The 18564-nt window shown below is 36.5% G+C and overlaps 1 protein-coding gene across 2 annotated transcripts in view; it reads left to right on the forward strand.

The window, feature by feature from the left end:
- rps6ka4 (ribosomal protein S6 kinase, polypeptide 4) overlaps positions 1–17808 on the forward strand; it is a 135026-nt gene extending 117218 nt beyond the window's left edge. The window contains exons 16-18 of one of the 2 annotated variants that reach the window (XR_005635592.1): positions 4861–5024; positions 13488–13810; positions 17385–17808. Coding sequence is in view for 1 of the 2 variants with exons in the window: in XM_039769370.1 (XP_039625304.1) it covers positions 4861–5024; positions 13488–13757 (434 nt within the window). In the remaining variant the exon portion in view is untranslated. Of the gene's footprint in view, positions 1–4860; positions 5025–13487; positions 17345–17384 lie in introns of those variants that run through there. The other variant, XM_039769370.1, reaches the window with a different exon arrangement.
- Positions 17809–18564: the final 756 nt, after the last annotated feature.

An 18564-nucleotide genomic window follows, 5' to 3' on the forward strand; every position in this document is an offset into this window, starting at 1 on the left:
TATATATATATATATATATATATATATATAGATAGATATATATATATATATATATAGATAGATAGATAGATAGATAGATATGAGAACAACACTCATATCAATGACAAAACAATTACATTAACAATCAAGTTACGTTGTTTTTCAAATTTTTCCTTTTCTTTTTCGTACCTTCTTTAACACACTACTTCTCCGCTGCGAAGCGCGGGTATTCTGCTATATATATATATATCTGTTTATGTTTTATTGTGCCTAATTACTTTTTCCTCCTTTTTTTTTCTCTCTTTTTCTTTGCTAATTATCTCATCTCTACCCTAAACGAGACTGTTCAATATCATACCCTTGGTTTACTGTTATTGCTATTACTGCATTAAGACTTGTTATGCTTATTTTGGACATATCTTTAACACCATCACCTGGGTTTATTATCTGGGTGTATCATCTTAATGCACTAAAATTGCTGAAGACTATATATATATTTTAAGTGCAAAATTCTTTTTTTTTTTTCTTTTTTTTCTTTTAAAGACTATATTGGTAACAGATATCTCTATCTTTTAACCCTAAAGCGCCACTGCATTAGGGTTTGTTTTGCTTTGGACGTGCTCTGTCTCTGGGTATGTCAGAGGACTGGGACTGCGTGAAGTGGGTTTTAGCCTCACTTGGGAAGGCAAAAAGGGACGGTGGGGGTTAAGGGGGGAGAGAAAGAGAGCAGGCTTGATCTATACCTAATCTATCATCTCAATCTTTATAATTATAACTATCAACGTAATAATAAGCTGCATGGCAACAACTCTTGGGGAAATAGGAAATTAAGACCTAAACTATCTCACTTCCAGTTAAGACTATAAAATGACATCAAAAACTCAGAATCAGTGTCTCCATGATGGGACAGTTAACTTCATAAGCTGGAATGTTAAAGGCCTGAATCACGAATTAAAGAGAAAGAAAGTACTTTCTCACCTAACAGGTCTAAATGCTAAAATAGTATTTTTACAGGAAACCCACTTACTAAGCAAGGATCAGTTCCGGCTGCAAAAGACTGGACTGGTCAATGTTCCATTCTAGTTTTACGAAGAAAACTAGAGGTGGGAATTCTCATACATAGAACAGTACCATTTGTAGCATCAGATGTAGTATTGGATCCTGAAGGGAGATATGTAATGGTCATGGGAGACTTATCTAACTGTAAAATGATTTTGATAAATGTTTATGCACCTAATGTTGATGATAAGGAATTTATACAAAATTTATTTGCATCCATTCCCAATCTGAACACTCATAAAGTTATAATGGCTGGGGACTTTAATTGTGTTTAAATCCACTTTTAGATAGGACTTCCTCCACAGGGGGAAGGCAACTAACACTGCAAAGATAATTACAAAGTTTATAACTGATCACAACTTATCAGATCCCTGGAGGTTTTTAAACCCAAATTCAAGAACATATTCTTTCTACTCACCAGTACATCATTGCTACTCAAGGATTGATTACTTCTTTATAGACAATAACTTCTTGCCTAAGATTAAATCTTGTAAATACGATGCTATTGTTATTTCAGACCATGCACCTATGAGCTGAAATTACTAAGCCCCATACACTCACCCCGCAGATGGCGCCTCAACCCGCTTCTATTAGCTGACGAGAATTGTACTGAATTTATATCCAAACAAATCAAATTCTTTCTAGAGACAAATACATCCCCTGAGATCTCTGCAGGAATACTCTGGGAAACTCTTAAGGCCTTCTTAAGAGGACAGATTATCTCATATCTTTCCCACAGAAATAAATCTGAAGCGAAGAAAGTAGCAGAGATAAAAAGCGAAATTACTAAAATAGATGAAGAACATGCCAGACTACCAAGCGAGACTCTACATAGGAGGAGGCAGGCTCTACATTCAGAATTAAACCTCTTGACAACTAAAGAAACTGAACAACTAATTTACAAATCCAGACATCATTCCTATGAACATGGAGAGAAGGCTAATAAGCTTTTAGCTCAACAAATTCACAAGCAAGAAGTACGCAGCGCAATCTCGGTAATCACTAACACGAACGGAGATAAAATCATCGAACACAAAAATATAATGCACACTTTCAGAGACTACTATAAATCCCTATATACTACTGAGTTTAAAGAAGACAATATACAATCTAATGCATTTCTGGATACATTACAGATACCACAAATAGACGCTTTTAGTGTGGAGGAACTTGATAAACCTCTGGCATTATCAGAATTACTAGATGCTATAAAGTCACTCCAAGGTGGAAAAGCAGCAGGCCCTGATGGCTACCCTGCAGAGTTTTACAAGAAATTCTCCGCTCAGCTAGCTCCCCTCCTATTAGCAACATTTACAGAAGCCAGAGATAACCAATTTCTTCCACAAACCTTTCGCCAAGCATTAATCACTGTCTTTCCAAAACAAAATAAGGACTTATTACAATGTGCATCATACAGACCAATTTCACTTCTGAATAACGACGTTAAAATACTCTCTAAAATCATAGCTAGAAGGATGGAGAAAGTGCTCCCCTTGGTAATATCACAAGACCAAACTGGATTTATTAGGGGCCGACACTTATCTTCAAATCTTCGACGCCTGTTTAATGTAATATACTCACCAACTAAATCTTATAGTAAAACCTTTTTACTATATTGGAGAAGTTTGGGTTTGGCCCGAACATTTGTGCATGGATTAAATTACTGTATACTAACTCAGAAGCTTCTGTTTGCATCAATAACATTTGCTCAGACTACTTTAAACTAGAACGTGGCACTAGACAATGATGCCCCTTGTCACTGCTGCTGTTTGCGATTGCTATTGAACCACTGGCAATACATTGTCGAAATACTGATCAGATAAAAGGGATTAGCAGAGAAGGACTGGAAGAGAAAATCTCATTATGTGCAGATGATATGGTACTGTATATTTCGGACCCAGAAAATTCTGTGCGTGCAGTCTTAGCAGCACTCACAGAATTTCAAAAGATCTCTGGTCTCAGAATTAATCTGAATAAAAGTGTACTCTTTCCAGTGAACTCTCAAGCAAATACTATTAGATTAGATACCCTACCTTTTATCATTTCAGAACAGTTTAAATACCTCGGGGTAAACATCACAAGTAAACATAAAGCTCTATATCAACAAAATTTCGCCGTCTGCATGGAAAAAATTAAACAAGACTTGCATAGATGGTCAACTCTTCATCTCACACTAGCTGGAAGAATTAACACTGTTATTCTTCCTAAGCTCCTTTTTTATTTCAAAACATCCCAATATACATTAATAAATCATTCTTTAAGCAATTAGATTCAACAATAACCTCATTTATTTGGAATTCAAAACATCCACGCATCAAAAGAGCAACCCTACAAAGACAAAAGGCAGAAGGCGGCATGGCTCTACCTAACTTCCAGTTTTATTACTGGGCGGCAAATATACAGGCGATAAGAACCTGGACACAAATAGAAGAACATGCACAGGCTTGGACTGCAATAGAAGTAAAATCCTGCAGTACTTCTTTGTATTCCTTGCTCTGCGCTCCAATAAACACACGCTATCGGCAATACACTAATAACCCAATTGTGCTCCACTCACTTAAAATCTGGAACCAATGTAGAAAGCATTTTAAGATGGAGAAGCTTCTATCTGTGGCACCCCTGCAAGAGAACCACCTTTTTCAACCTTCACAAACATGCAGTTTTTAATATCTGGAAAAAATTTGGAATTAACTTGCTTAGAGATCTTTACAGTAATCCCTCGCTATATCGCACTTCGACTTCGCAGATTTTAAATGTAAGCACATCTAAATATATATATCACGGATTTTTCGCTGGTTCGCGGATTTCTGCGGACAATGGGTCTTTTAATTTATGATACACACTTCCTCAGTTTGTTTGCCCTGTTGATTTCATACATATTGGCGGATGGCTTAGAAGCTACGCAATCAGATCATGTATTACATATTAACTAAAACTTCTCAATGCTATAAGATATGCATCCCGCGCGGAGCTTGATTGTTTGCTTGTCTCTGCCTCTATCTCACCCTCTCTGACATTCTCTGCGCCTGACGGAGGGCTGTGAGCAGAGGTGCTGTTTGCACAGAAGCTGTTTGCCTAGTGGATACGGACGCACCTCTAAGAAATGCCGCTTTATTGCGGTGCTTCCAAAAGAACACTTATTGATTTTTTTGATGGTTTGCTTTAATCTCGCTGTCTCTCTGACGTTCTCTGCGCCTGACGGAGGAGATGTGAGTAGAGGGGCTGTTTGCTTAGAAGATACTGACGCTCCTCTAAAAAATGCCGCGGCAAACTTAAAAGCACACGTATTGATTTTTTGATTGTTTGCTTTTCTTTGCGAGCGCTCTCTCTCACTCTCTGAATCTATTTGCATTCTTTTAATTGTGAGAAAGAACTGTCATCACTGTCTTGTCATGGAGCACAGTTTAAACTTTTGACTAAAGGGTGTTATTTCATGTCTAGAGGGCTCTAATAATGTTAACAGTGTGGGAGAGTTTATAAGGGCTTAAAATATATAAAAATAACCATACAAACATATGGTTTCTACTTCGCGGATTTTCATATATCGCGGGGGTTTCTAGAACGATCGATCTGTTCTTAACTCAATTCTTCTTTTTGTATAAACTTGCTAGCTTTGTATGGATTGTAATAAAATTAATTAAAAAAAAAAAAAAAAAGTCACTTTTTTTTTTTAATACTTTTTTGGGGTGCCATTCATTCATTCATAGGGACGCCTATTTATTTGAGACCAAATGCAATTACTTTTGCATATTGTAATGTATTGTTAATGTACAACAAACAAAGTCCATAGTGACTGCAATTCATTATATCTGTGATTTACAGGTCTTCTGACTGTTGACCCAGAGAAGAGGCTTAAGATGTCAAGTCTACGAGACAATGACTGGCTGCAAAATGGTGGGGCCCTATCGTCTACTCCACTCATGACCCCAGATATCTTGGAATCATCTGGACCTACAGTCCGCACTTACGTTAATGCTACTTTTATGGTAAGTTTTTGTTTAGCTCATTTTAAGTGGACTTTTAGAATAAACTGAGTTTTATTGTATCTTTAACATTCAGCATGAAGTGTGCCTCATGAAGCTGGTTTGCTTCCTAGTCTACCCCAATAACAAAAAAATGAGCTTTTGTGGACCCTTGTTTGGTACACACATCTTTAGGACAAGATAGGAAGACTACAGTTACTGGATAAAAACATTGGGAACCTTTGCAAACACGACAGAGGAAGACAGCATGGGTATTAAAGCCAGGACAATGCACCTGTCAGGGAGCAGCACTAACTCTTGTGCTGCTTGTGTGCAGTTTAGTTTTATTCCAGAATTACCTACTAAAGATGAGTTAATATTCTTTAGGATTTAGATATGCTGAAAAAAATGCTACCTGCTTTTAAATCTGAACACGACATGACTTCAGTAACCACTTCATTCAGCTACTGTAGAAACAAATATCTTGTGTCAATGTTCAGAAGCACAAGACATAATATTATATTTGTTACTAATAAACTAGATAAAAACAAAAGCAGGGAAGTTGGACATATATAAAGTTTGAGTAGAAAATGAGATGTAACAGAGCAGGCAATTTCAGGCTATAAAGTAAAGGAGGATATGATTTGAATTCCTATATTAATAAGCCATACCACTGACCAGCTTTATTATTTTCTATTCATCTTTTAATTATTTCTGTCTTTTCTTTCACACCGGATATCTCATTTTGCACAAATAAGCTGAAAGCGTAAGCATCCACTGGTTTTTGCTCCCTGCTTTTTTAAACTACCAGTGATGTGCGAAACAGATGTCTTAGTAATAACTTGCATGACAATAAGGGCCTACCATAATGTGCTGTCTCTTCCTCACTCTGACTCTCTATTTACACATCAAACTGCTTGAATGCCTTAATTTATAACAGACCTCTTAAGACAGTGAAACCTTTGCCACTCTTTTCAGGATCAGTATATCATATATTTGAAAGAAATCAAAATTATGACCATAACAGTCTAAAATCAAAGTGTATTAAAATGTTGTAGAAAGATGTTTTAAAATGTAAGAGCGTTTAATATGATAGCCTGAAGCTTTGTGGACCATGCCTCAGAATATTTAACATGAGCTTGCCTTTAGCAGACACTTGTTGTACCCACATTAAAGTAGGTCACTAAGGTAAGTAGGCTCTGGTATGTCAGAACAATGAAGGCAGAGGTATTTGGCATGAGGTCATAATTTTAGGATAAATAGTGTTTCGAAGGTTCAGTCTTTTGGACTATGGAGTGAAGCAGGGGGTGGAAGGCAACAACATTGTGAGTATTACATTAAATACTGTATTTTAGAGCATAGATTACTCGTTAAAATACCAATGCATATAATTATTGCTTATCTAACTAGACTGGATGATTACCTAATGTGTCCGTAATGATTCAAAATTTAAAGCCATAATACGGATTAGTGTAATCAGATTACGTTAGGTCAGGTCATGTTGGGGAGAATGCACTGGTACAGTGCGTTGCTGCACCCGGCACATGACAAACAGCTCATGATCCTGGTTGGCAATCCCCCAGGCAGACATGAGGCCCAGTCCCACCCTCTGGAAATGACCATCTATCTTCCACAGCCTGGTGTTATATGGGTGTCCCCTTGGCCTAGTCTATCCGCTCGGGTCTTTGACAATGAGGATCCTGCGAGCCGGATCACCTTTGGGGAATTGCGCCACATAGCTGTAGTGCCATAACTGACACTAACTCATAATGCAGGTATAGTGCCTCATTCAGGACTCCATGAGCAACTGCTCATTCAAAACAAAGTCAAACCAGTGGTTTACCAAGGTCACTGGATAGTGTCCATGTCTCTAGTGGTAGGTAGGCTTCACTCCCTGGAATGTTCTAAGAGCATGCAGACGGTGCTGCCACAAGAAAATTCATACCAGTACTGGTGGTTTTTTAAAAGTATGATGCTGTTTTTTCGCTCAGTTTTTTAAATATTAAAAATGTTACATTTGAGTATAATAGAGCAGGGGTTCTCAAACTCGGTCCTGGGGACCCACTGTGGCTGCAGGTTTTTGTTCCAACCAGAGTTCTAATTAGTGACAACACTGATAGCACTGATCTCATTTAATTAGCTGGTATTATTAAAAACAAGCAGAGCAGAAACCCAAGCAAACAACACTCAATCGTGAAAAGCTGCAACTACTTTAGCGTCAGCCCCACTAAGTAGTAAATAACGGATTAATTAAACAATTGGAACACCTAGAAAAGTAGAATGACAATCAAGATGAATATACTGATAAAAAGAAAAAAATACATATAACTTCTTAGTACATTTTAATACTTTTTTTTTTTTAACAAACGTAGTTTTAGAATTTGTATATTGTTTCCAAAACAGGGAATCTGTGAAACAACAGTTCACTTAATTAGCACAGGAGTCCAATTAAAAACAGAGGCTGGTTGGAACAAAAACTTGCAGCCACAGTGGGCCCCCAGGACCGAGTTTGAGAACCCCTGTACTCGAGTATCTGAAAAACTTAAGACACAAGTCGTAAATCCTTATGTGACACTTGTTGATGAGACAAATACTGAAAAAGACAATCAAATGCAGATTTGATTCTAAACAAAACTGGCTATCAGAAGCAACAATAAAAACTCGAGAGGAGAGGATAGTAACATCTCATCAGCTAATCAAAGCTGATTCAGTACTGTGCTTTAGGAGTGTATCCTCTGCTTGGAATAATTGATTTTTGAAAAGGCAACCATATAGAATCAGTTTAATGGGTGTGTTATTACTATGTGTGCAAAAATGTTATTTGAGTAAAAAAAAGTATTTTTGTAGAGAAAAAGATTCATAGTATCTAAAAGGAAAAAAAATAATAAAGAACTTCTTTAGTTATCATTTTTAATATTTTTAAATTACAATTTTTGAGATAATGTCATTGAATTTTTTCTGCGATTTTAAACACTTCTTGCCCAAGTATATATGTACAATTTTATGTTTGGATTAAAAATGGTACATTTGAGGAAGGGTTGCTCTTGAGTGTGATCTCCGCTTCAAAATTACACTACTGTTTAAGCACCACAAAGCTGTCACAGAGCTTGAGTGTCTGATGTAACAAACACATAAAGGTGTGCTTAATAATAAATTTGAATTGAAATGATGATTTTTTTAAATAGATTTTTTTTGACACATGAGCCTTTATAGCTCTTCTTAGACTTGGTTGCAAATTGTCTCATTTACTTAATCCATTGTTATGTCACCTGTCATGTTTGTCCATGTACTTGCATAGTAAGGATCAACTGGACCTTCACAGTGTCTTTCAGACTGACAAACTGTTCATTTTTATCATGGTGTCATTGACAATAGTATACACATAAATTTGTATTGTATTGTGACTTCATTGTATTTTTAGTATATATTTGTATTTGTGCTTTGAATTGGGTTTAGCATCAATATTCTTTGAAACATCTAGGCAGATTAACAATTTTATACTATAATGTTATAGAATAAACATTGATTAATTGTCTGTAAGAAGATGGTCATAGTAACATGGAATATACCTTCACTTTCTGAGCAGACTCAATCTACAATTTTAGGCTTTCTGATGCTTTCAGCTAGGAACATATCTTGGCATAACTGGGTAATAGGCAGAAACAAAAAATCTGAATAGGAAGGACACATACCCACAGCACTTTATACAGAGCCAATTTAACGCCCTAAATTAATGTAACATGCGTGTGTTTGGGGGATGTAGTAGAAAAAGTGACACAAACATGAAGAAAGTACAAACTCTATAGAGACTGTGCTTAGATTATTGCAGTTAGCATGAACTGTTTTTACTCCACAATATACGTATGAATAACTGACAGTAAGTAATGACACATTGTCCGTATTGAATCAGACAATAGGTATTGTACTGTTATGTATGTGTCACACACATTTGCTGTAGTATATATTTTTATTAATACTGTTCAGGTTATAAATTATGATATGTTAGTAAAAAGAAATAAAAAAAAACCTTTTATACATTTATGCAGTGTTTTGCATTATATAAATTCATACTTTTAGTCACAACTCACTTCATTTAATTATACTAATAATTAGGGCTTTACTTACGTACTACTGTCGGGTATCAGGCTAGGTGGCTATGCTTGAATATCAGCCTGATTACAGTAACAAAAATCCAGAAACCTTTTGGGCAGTTTTTTAGCAAGACAATATTGTAAGATAATGCCACACTCGTTTCCAAATAATGTAATGCATTTGCAAAATTAGACTGATAATTTTTACTAATGTTAACTTCCATATTACAGAACAAAATTACTGTATATGAAAATAGTGTATTTAAATGAAAATTGCTAAAATTAAAGTAAATCTTAGAAATGATTCAAACAGAAGAATATATTTTGAGAGTTTAGATGGATACTTTATTATTCACAACGGGAAAATCATATAATAAATTCAGTTTAATTAAAACAAAAAAAAATTCTAGGAAGTGATAGGACTGAACAATATCTACAACAAAACAGTAACAATAAAAATACGTAAAAACAGTATTGACACTACTGCTGTCAATTAGCCATAGATGTGTAATACATATAAACAATGTATCACACATGTCTACTACATAAGACATACTAGTGTAACATTTTAAAGAACAGACATGAAGGGACCTGTGTTTACTTAGCTTTTTAACTGTAAATTTTTCCATGTTCAATATTATATATATTACATTATTTTAAAATATTAATTTAGTGTTCAAAACTCCTTAACTGGCCAAAATTTTCAGGTCTTAGCATTAGTTTGTTTGTAATAGCTATATATTCTTCATATAATAATGAATAAAAAAATCTGATGTCTGGAAATCTTTTTAAATTACATTTTTCTTTATCAAATGTGTCACAAATACATACGAAAAAATATATTTTACATATTGTAAAAGAGGTGGATGTCCTAATCATGTCTTTCCATACCAGGTATAATGCCAATGTCAAATTTTATACAGTAGAGTCTTGCTTTTCCAACATAAACAGGCCCGCCGAACATTGGATAAGCGAAAATGTTGGATAATGGCAGGTGTTAAGAAAAAGCCTATTAAATGTCAAACTATGTTAGAATTTTACACATTACGAACCTAATAATCATGTTTTACAACAAAACAACAGAATAAATTAACTGAAAAAATGAACTTACAGTTACAGAATTGTCTGACGTTAAATACAGTATGTACTGTACTTAAAAAGTTCAGTTTTGTGATGATTTAAAGATATTTTTGATCGTAGTCTGCTTTCCTGACGAGTGCCGTTTCTTCGCTTTGAAGTCTCGCCTCTTTGCAGCATCATTATGTCGATTCCTGTAGCTACTTCTTGTTGCTCAATGTAATTAATTGCAGTTTGTAGCCTTAACTCCGTCACTAATATAGTCAAAATCTGTACGAGCGTATACTGTTTACTACAGCAATGTGACTGCGTGTTTGTTCTGTGACGTGCAAGTCCCCATCTTGCACCCAAAAACTCAAAGCTGAATCTCAGTACTTTTAGCAACACCAGCTTTATTAAGCTTGAAACAGCAACAGCGCGGTTATCTATTGTAGCAGGATCTGCCATTCTCCTATACACAGACACAGCAGTCAGGCTGGGTCTGGGGGAGGGGGTGGTGGAAGGGAAGTAATACTGAGCCCTGCGCATTTATAATGTTCCTTGTTCCTTGTATCACCCATCAACGGCAGGCGCTTATAGCATGTCCGCGATCTTTTCGGATTGGCTTTTACGTCAAACTGCTACAGCGCTGGGAGACTGCGATTGCTTTGGGACGTTCTTCCGCATGTCGTCCCGTTGGGTGGAATCCTAAAAGAGTTTAGAAACTCACTCACACCAGCCATGATTCTTTTCAAAGGTAAAGTGCAGGTTCATTTGCTTTATGTATTTTTACTTTATATTTTGTATTAATCATTTTTATACGAATAGTTTTGGGTTGTGGAACGAATCATCTGAGTTTCTATTATTTCTTATGGGGAAATTTGCATTGATATACTGTACAAGTGCTTTGGACTGCAAGCACATTTCCAGAACGAATTATGCTCGCAAACCGAGGTTCCACTGTAATTAGCTGCGGCAGAGTCGGGAGCAACAAAAAATAGACTACGCTCACGCTCGCAACTTGCAGTTCTTGTTGCCGATTGATGCATATTTTTTTTGTTTTTTGGGTGGGACGTCGGATAATACAGAATGTTGGATAAGCGAAGGTAGGATAAGCGAGACGCTACTGTATATATATTGTGGACTAAGTCCCGGACACAGACAGGCAGACATGTTGTAAAACACCACCACACGTTTATTTACAGTTCCTACTATTTACAAGTCCAATAAGTGCCACACAAACCCCAAGACTTCCCCAAAGTCCAGGCCTCTCACACACTCTGCCTTTCTCTTTCTTCAGGCTGCTTCCACACTCTCTTCTCCTGCTTCGTCCACTCCTCACCCGACTCCAGCCTTGAATGAAGGGAGGCGGCCCCTTTTCTCCAGACCCGGATGTGCTCCAGGTGCTTCCCAGCAATCTCCCACTAATACGCTCCTGTGTGGCGGAAGTGCCGGCTGTATCCCCGGAAGCACTCCGGGTGTCGCTGCTCCTCTTCCCTCCAGCACTTCTTGGTGTGGCGGAAGTGCTGAGGTCCAGGGCTCTTCAGACACCGGGGTGCCCCCTGGCGGTGACCACGGGCCCCTACAGCGTTGAACTTCCAGTGCAACCAGGGAGGTTACTCCCTTGTGGTCTAGAGGAGGCGTAAGCGTCCGCCACTATATGTGTATATATATATATATATATATTTATATATTTATATATATATATATATTTATATATTTATATTTATATATATATATATATATATATATATATATATATATATATATATATATATATATATATATTTATACAGTGCAGGGTGGTCCATATCTAATTATGCAGATCCAGAACGTCTGGATGACTTAGACTTATGCGAGGACGATTCCAGTTCAGTGCGAAGACGATTCTTTATGTCGTCAGTTCACACACTTCTCAATGGTCCAGGATTTTTCAGGTGATTTTCTATGTAATAAACTTAATAAGTTATAGCGTAATGAAAATTGCATTGCATAATTAGATCTGGAACACACTATATTATATGTATATGTATATGTATATGTATATGTATATGTATATGTATATGTATATGTATATATATATATATATATATATATATATATATATATATATATATATATATATATATATATAGTGACAGGCCTGGCGTGACGCACACTGTATTCAAGGGGAGCAGCCCTGGACAGAGCAGTACCTCCCCGCCAGGACGCTAGATGGCTGCCCCCCTGGGCTGGTGTAGTGCCTCGGTTTCCCACAGGGCTCCCTGGGAATTGGAGTTGGGGGCAGCCCTGTTGGGTCCCGCAGGTACCGCCAGGGGGTGCTGTGTTTGGGACTCCTGAGCCCGTGTGGGCAACAGCTTCATCACACCTGGAAGTGCCGGATCTTGGTGATCAAACACCTGGAGCACTTCCAGGTGACATATAAAAGGGAGCCAGCAACCACCACTCATGGGCCAGAGTCGGGTGGAGGAGGACAAGGTTGCAAGGGAGGAGTGGTGGTGCCAGGGAAGAGAAGAGTGTTTGTGCTTGTGCTGTACTGGTGTTTGGGACTGTGTTGTGGCTGGGGGGAGTACGAGAAAGACGTGACCTCCAGCTGAAGAATAATAAAAATCCTTTTATTCTACACGTGCCTCCCGTGTCCAATCTGTGTCGGGTCAGGCGCTATATAGTGCCTTTCACAAAATATATATATATATATATATATATATATATATATATTATACACATATATACAGTATATATATATAATACATACACATATGCATACACAGTATGTATATGTGTGTATTTTGCTTATGGTACCTCTTTTCACTAAGCTTGTCCTGAAATAGGAAGATTGGTGTTGGCTTGGGCAGCCATTCTCTTTTTAGGTGGTCTCCAGTTTCCTCCCAACAGACATTTTCAGCTTTGGTACCTCAGCCTATTGCCTTCCTGGCCATCCATGCCAATCAGGATCGGTGGCTGTCTAGGTGACCCTGTTTTTTTTAATTTCATTGGTATCCTCTGCCATGGCAGTAGCCTTTCTTTTTGTCCCTGGATATATGTTGCACTATTTGTCCCACCTTACACATTTGCTCCCCAGAACTGCACCTCTTCACTGTATCAGTTATATCAGTGCGAATTTTGAATAAACTGATAATTAATTCAGTCCTTTTAGTTTTCTATTCTGCTCCTCTATATAACCTCCATATAGTGTGATTTTTGTACCCTACTACTGGAACTATAAATTATTGATATTTTGTCAAATCAGATGGCCACAATTCAGAGGTAGTTATTTATTTATTTATTTTTAAATTGATTTCTTTCCTATATGTTTCATTAATATTTTCTGTTTTGTCAGGCATTTAACAAGGGCAAGCGGGAAGGCTTTTTCCTGAAGAGTGTGGATAATGCACCACTAGCAAAACGACGTAAGATGAAAATGACTAGCACTGGAGTCGAAACAAGACGCAGTTCATCTGGCAGTTCTTCCTCCTCCTCCTCCTCTTCTTCAAGGTCACAAGGAGGACACCATATTTCCATTACCACAATGCGCACACCCAAAAATAAGAATATTCCACCTTCCACTAGCCCCAAACAACCTTACTCTGAATCCAGTAAAGAAACATAAGGCTGCAAGACATTAGAGAAAAGCCCATCAGTGCAAAACAGAGGCTTAACCTGGTAGGTCAGAAGGAGGACATTTGTATCTAGATGCCTGGTCTAACCAATTTCATTGTCTTTTTAACACAGCACTTTCCCTGCCTACATCTTTTAAAGCAGCATTTAAACAAAGGAAAGATGAGAAATTGTTTCATTATGTTTCATAGCATGTACAGTCCCGTGCCGCATTAAGTCAGTGGGAATACTGCTAGCTGATTTTAATTATGGAGTCAGTTTAAAGGGCTTCATTGGCAATGCATCTAAAGTTGTTTACAGTATTCCATTTTCATTTATTTTATATTGTAATCCTAAAAATCTGCTCTTGCATACTGCTGTTGTAAGATACACCTGTCTTTGTACTTTGATCTACATGTGAATCCTAGCATTTTTTAACAAAGCACATGTTTTAATGTGACGTACATAAGAAGTTGGTTTTTAAACTTTACTGAGGACGCTGATTCCAAGCTAATTGTTTGTTTACATTCCCAACCTCATTCATATAAAACAATATATATTGGTTACAGCAATAGGCCTCTGCATGAAGCAAGCAGTTGGAACAAGAAAAGACTTAACAATAGCCTGTGTTGAAATGGTATGTCTTCAGGATTACTCTTGTTCGTTCACGTTGCACCCATAAGCACCAAGCAATGATGACTGACTGACTGATTGTCAGCTGTACAAATTTGAATGAAAAGCCATACAGTATGTCCATAATATGTATCCATTTCTTTTTCTGTCATATTTACTTAAAGCAAAAGAATTATTTTTAACAACGTGAAGTTGTGAGATATGAATGCATGGCCTGTATCACAGATTTATGATTGAACATTTGACAATTATAATTTATTTATTTATATATGTGTGCGCATATGTGTATGAAATATTAGGTCTCCCATCTCAGCTAGTGTAAAAAAAATGTAGGTGGTACACGCTCAAATACTCAAGCTGTAAACTGTTAGCTGCTGCAAACTCAGCAGTGTCTCAACAATCTCCAGTTGCCAAATTGCAATTTTCTAAAAGAAGGCATATGTCAGCCTGACACTGGCATTCTTCTTCCAGAATAAGAAAAAAGAAACCTCAGTTTTAAAGAGCTATTTTACAGCATTGTTTTTATAGATTACTTTTTAATCAAATTTTATTTTAGAGAACCTACTGCTGGGGTATGTAATAGATCTACATTGTCATTTTTACAGAATTTGTTTTTGGGTTCCTTCCTATAAACGATTTAGTAGAATAAACATAGACATGAGCAATTTAACATGATGGCTAGAATATTCCCCATGGCAAAAGACCTTCACATTTAAATGTTTTCCAATTTTTCTTTGTATTATTTTATGGATATGTAAAAAATTGACCTAAATGGACAAATGGTGGCTTTAGAGATGATTATTAATGCACTTTGTTGTACAGTTACTGTACAGTTAATGCATTTTTAGTAGTAGTAGTATTAGGAAGAAAGAAAAATAGAAAACAAACCATTTGTATTCCAATGACTACAACTGGAAAGATATGAAACAGCAGACACTACAAAACTGAAGCATAGGAATTCCCTGGATTTCAAGCATTACTTTGCCTAAAGAAGTCAAATTATGTACAATTTGCTTGAATTTCCCAGAAAGATCTTCATATTTTCAACAATTGTCCATTAAATATTGTACCTGAATAAGAACATCAAAACAATTTGAAGGAGAACCGGTAGTTTAGCTCTTTTAAGGTCACCTAATATTTCATAAAGTGTCATTGAGTTGTGATTTTAACATCACTTTGTTGTGATATTCACTGCACAACTTGTTAACATCTGTAGCATATGCTTGATTTTCAGGGTGAATAAGTTTTTTCTAAAAAAGGGAAATTAATGTTCTGAGAAGCTTAACTTTACACTGATATTTTCATTAATAATTCTTTACTTGGAAAATCAATTAACAATTAAACAGGAGTGTTCATTGGCTGTTTTTTGTACCTGCAGTGGGGCTCATATGGAGTAAGAAGAGACCCCTGCTTTTTCTCCTTTGGGTTGGCTGGCTAATACTGTTGTTTTTTAGCACCCAATGCATGGGGTTCACATCCCAGGAGCCCATTGGATGGATTCACTGTGAAGTAACCATTGCCCTAGCAAAGATAGCCTGGGTTTAAAACCTCCTGCTGACAAAGCACCTGCCCTTCATGCTATAGATACTAGTCACAAGGAATAGGGGGTATCATATTGTGAATTCAAGAACAAAGGGAAAGCACTTAAAAGTAAACTAGGAATAAAAGAAAATACAAGGAAAAGGGGATTTTCAGGATAAGTTAAGTTTTAAAGTGCAGAAAAAGTATTCCAAAAATGTTAATGTTATTTGGTAACTGTTGCTTTATTTTATTACTTTTTAAAATGTGTATATTTTATTTTTATTTTATTCCTGCAAAAATTGTATTGATCAAAAAGCATAACCAGTCAACTGAGAGTACATAATGGATTCTGTTCTTAACTAGCCTCATGGCCGAGTTAGTAGTATGAGAACAAACACAAAGCAAAGCCTATGTAAATGAGAACTGGAGAGCTGTTGTTATAGAGCTCAGAATATGACAATTTTGTTAAAACAATGATGAGCTCATCTTTGCAGTTTGACCAGTATGACTGTTATTAACAATTTAGAACTGATCTAACAGAACTTCCTGGCACTCATCAAATACTATAGACATGTTCCTTGAAATTATTTCTGAAGTAGGGTTCACCAATTTACCTGAGTGGGGTTACTAGCACGATTTGTTTCTTTACTACATATAAACCGCCAAAGTAAATAAACTGTCATATTATCTTTGTCCACATTTTTATTCTTTAAGTGCAATAAAGCAATTTGCAATTTCTTGACCTGATGCTTAAATGTTCACCCCTCTTTAACCTTAGTATGCACTCACTGTTTATGTGAAATCACTATTCTGTTTACAGCTGTGAGCTTGTTTCCAAACAGTTTCCTTCTGTTTTACTCAGAGCCATGAGAGGAGAGTGTAAAAGTATGGGAAAAATTAGAAAACAAAGCACTTGCAAAATCTGGCCAGAGTGACTAACCAGTATGTCCTCTTGACTGTCTAGTGGGATAGTATTGAAAACCAACACTTTTACACTTTGCTTTTATGAGACAACAGATGTTAATTTTAAAACATGAAGTGCCTGTAATTGGGACAAGTATGTGGGAGGTGTAAGGTTTGGTTATTTCGATGAATATTCATGAGGTGTTTATTAATATTCATGAGCCTTAGATAACCCACTGCCAATACAGAACCACCCCCAGAGTAATGTGCACAATGAATGTAATAATCTGCTTTATTATATTTTTTCCTTTTTAAATGGTTTGTACTTGAGGGAATTATTTTTACGTTAGAATATTACAAAGTTGGAAAGAGATTTGTGAAAAGCCAAATAAAAGGCACTGTTTCATAAAAACTTATATAAGACCTTTAATATAACGTCACACTCATATTGATGGTATTACTGTAATACTGTAGTCATGATCAACATAAAAGGTTGTGATTGATTTTTCTTTTTTATTTAAAATAAAAATCTTTAATGCTGTCCTTGGCAATGTTTTGGTTATTTGTTTTTATTTAATTGCAGGATGGGCTTGCTTGGTCGCTATACATGGTTTGCTAAATAAGCTACAGATCTGATAACAGTTGAATGGATGGAGTAAAACAACACGCAAGGTAAACTGGGTGGCACAGTGAATACTGCTGCAGTCTTATAGCATCAGAAAGCTGGGTACAAATCATGGGCCCAGGCCAAAAACACTTTTATTGTTTTATTTTTTTCTCAGAGGCTACACCAGTTTCCTTGCATGATTGAAATTCCTAGACATTGTCAGTGTTTTCTTAATGCAATTTTATAATGCAGCTCTGTATCTGTTTTTAGTTTTTTTGACCTTTTTAACTTTGCAATTGTGGTTATTTGCTTTTTATAACACCATATGTTGAGACGTTTAGTGTCTAGCAGCACTTAATTAAGTTTTTAAATGTTTTGCACAAAAAAGACCACTAAATAAAGAAAAATCACAAATGTTAATTCCCATTTAGTTTTCTACCTTGTCTACTTATTCTCTTATGTGAGTACAGGTAACTAAAGCATCAGATGCATCAGAGCATCAGCATCGGAACTAAACCTTAACAGGATGGCATGTTTGTCTGATTTTAAAGAAAGAACACTGTCCGTCATTACATTTGTTCAGAGCCATTGCTGGTCCTACAGTATTCTTTACTCTAAGGAGTAAAAGAAGTGCTCAATGCCAGAACAACATGGCTAAGTTTCCAATCCAAACATGTGCACCGTGGCAAAAAGTTGGAGCCAAGAAATCTGTAAAGGGGGAACAAAAGGCCAGAGCATATTCCAGCACTCACACAGGGCCATTCTTCCAAACTGCGCTGACCTGGGCAGTGCAGGCTGGACTTCCTTATTACCTTCCCAGTCCTCTGGATCTGAAATGCTCATCTTTAATAACTCGGGATGATTTTGATGGTTACCTCTGTCTCCATTTATCCTGCTTTAAAAAAGGCCATCATGAAATAAGGCTTTCAGTTCAGGGAACTCTTGCTTTATAGTAATGTTATAGAACTTTGATATCTTTATATTTATTCAGAGAGAAAGTAACAAACATTAGACTTTCTGACTGACCCCTCTGCCTAAACAAGAATGACTGGAATGCTTTGATTGTAAACATAAAAAATGTGGTGAGAAAATGCATTTCCTAAAAAGGATAAAAGGCAGATTAACAAGTAGAAGTAGAGAAAGTACTACTAGAAGT

Source organism: Polypterus senegalus, chromosome 11 (genome assembly GCF_016835505.1).
Source record: "Polypterus senegalus isolate Bchr_013 chromosome 11, ASM1683550v1, whole genome shotgun sequence".
In the NCBI taxonomy this organism is placed as follows: Eukaryota; Metazoa; Chordata; class Cladistia; order Polypteriformes; family Polypteridae; genus Polypterus; species Polypterus senegalus.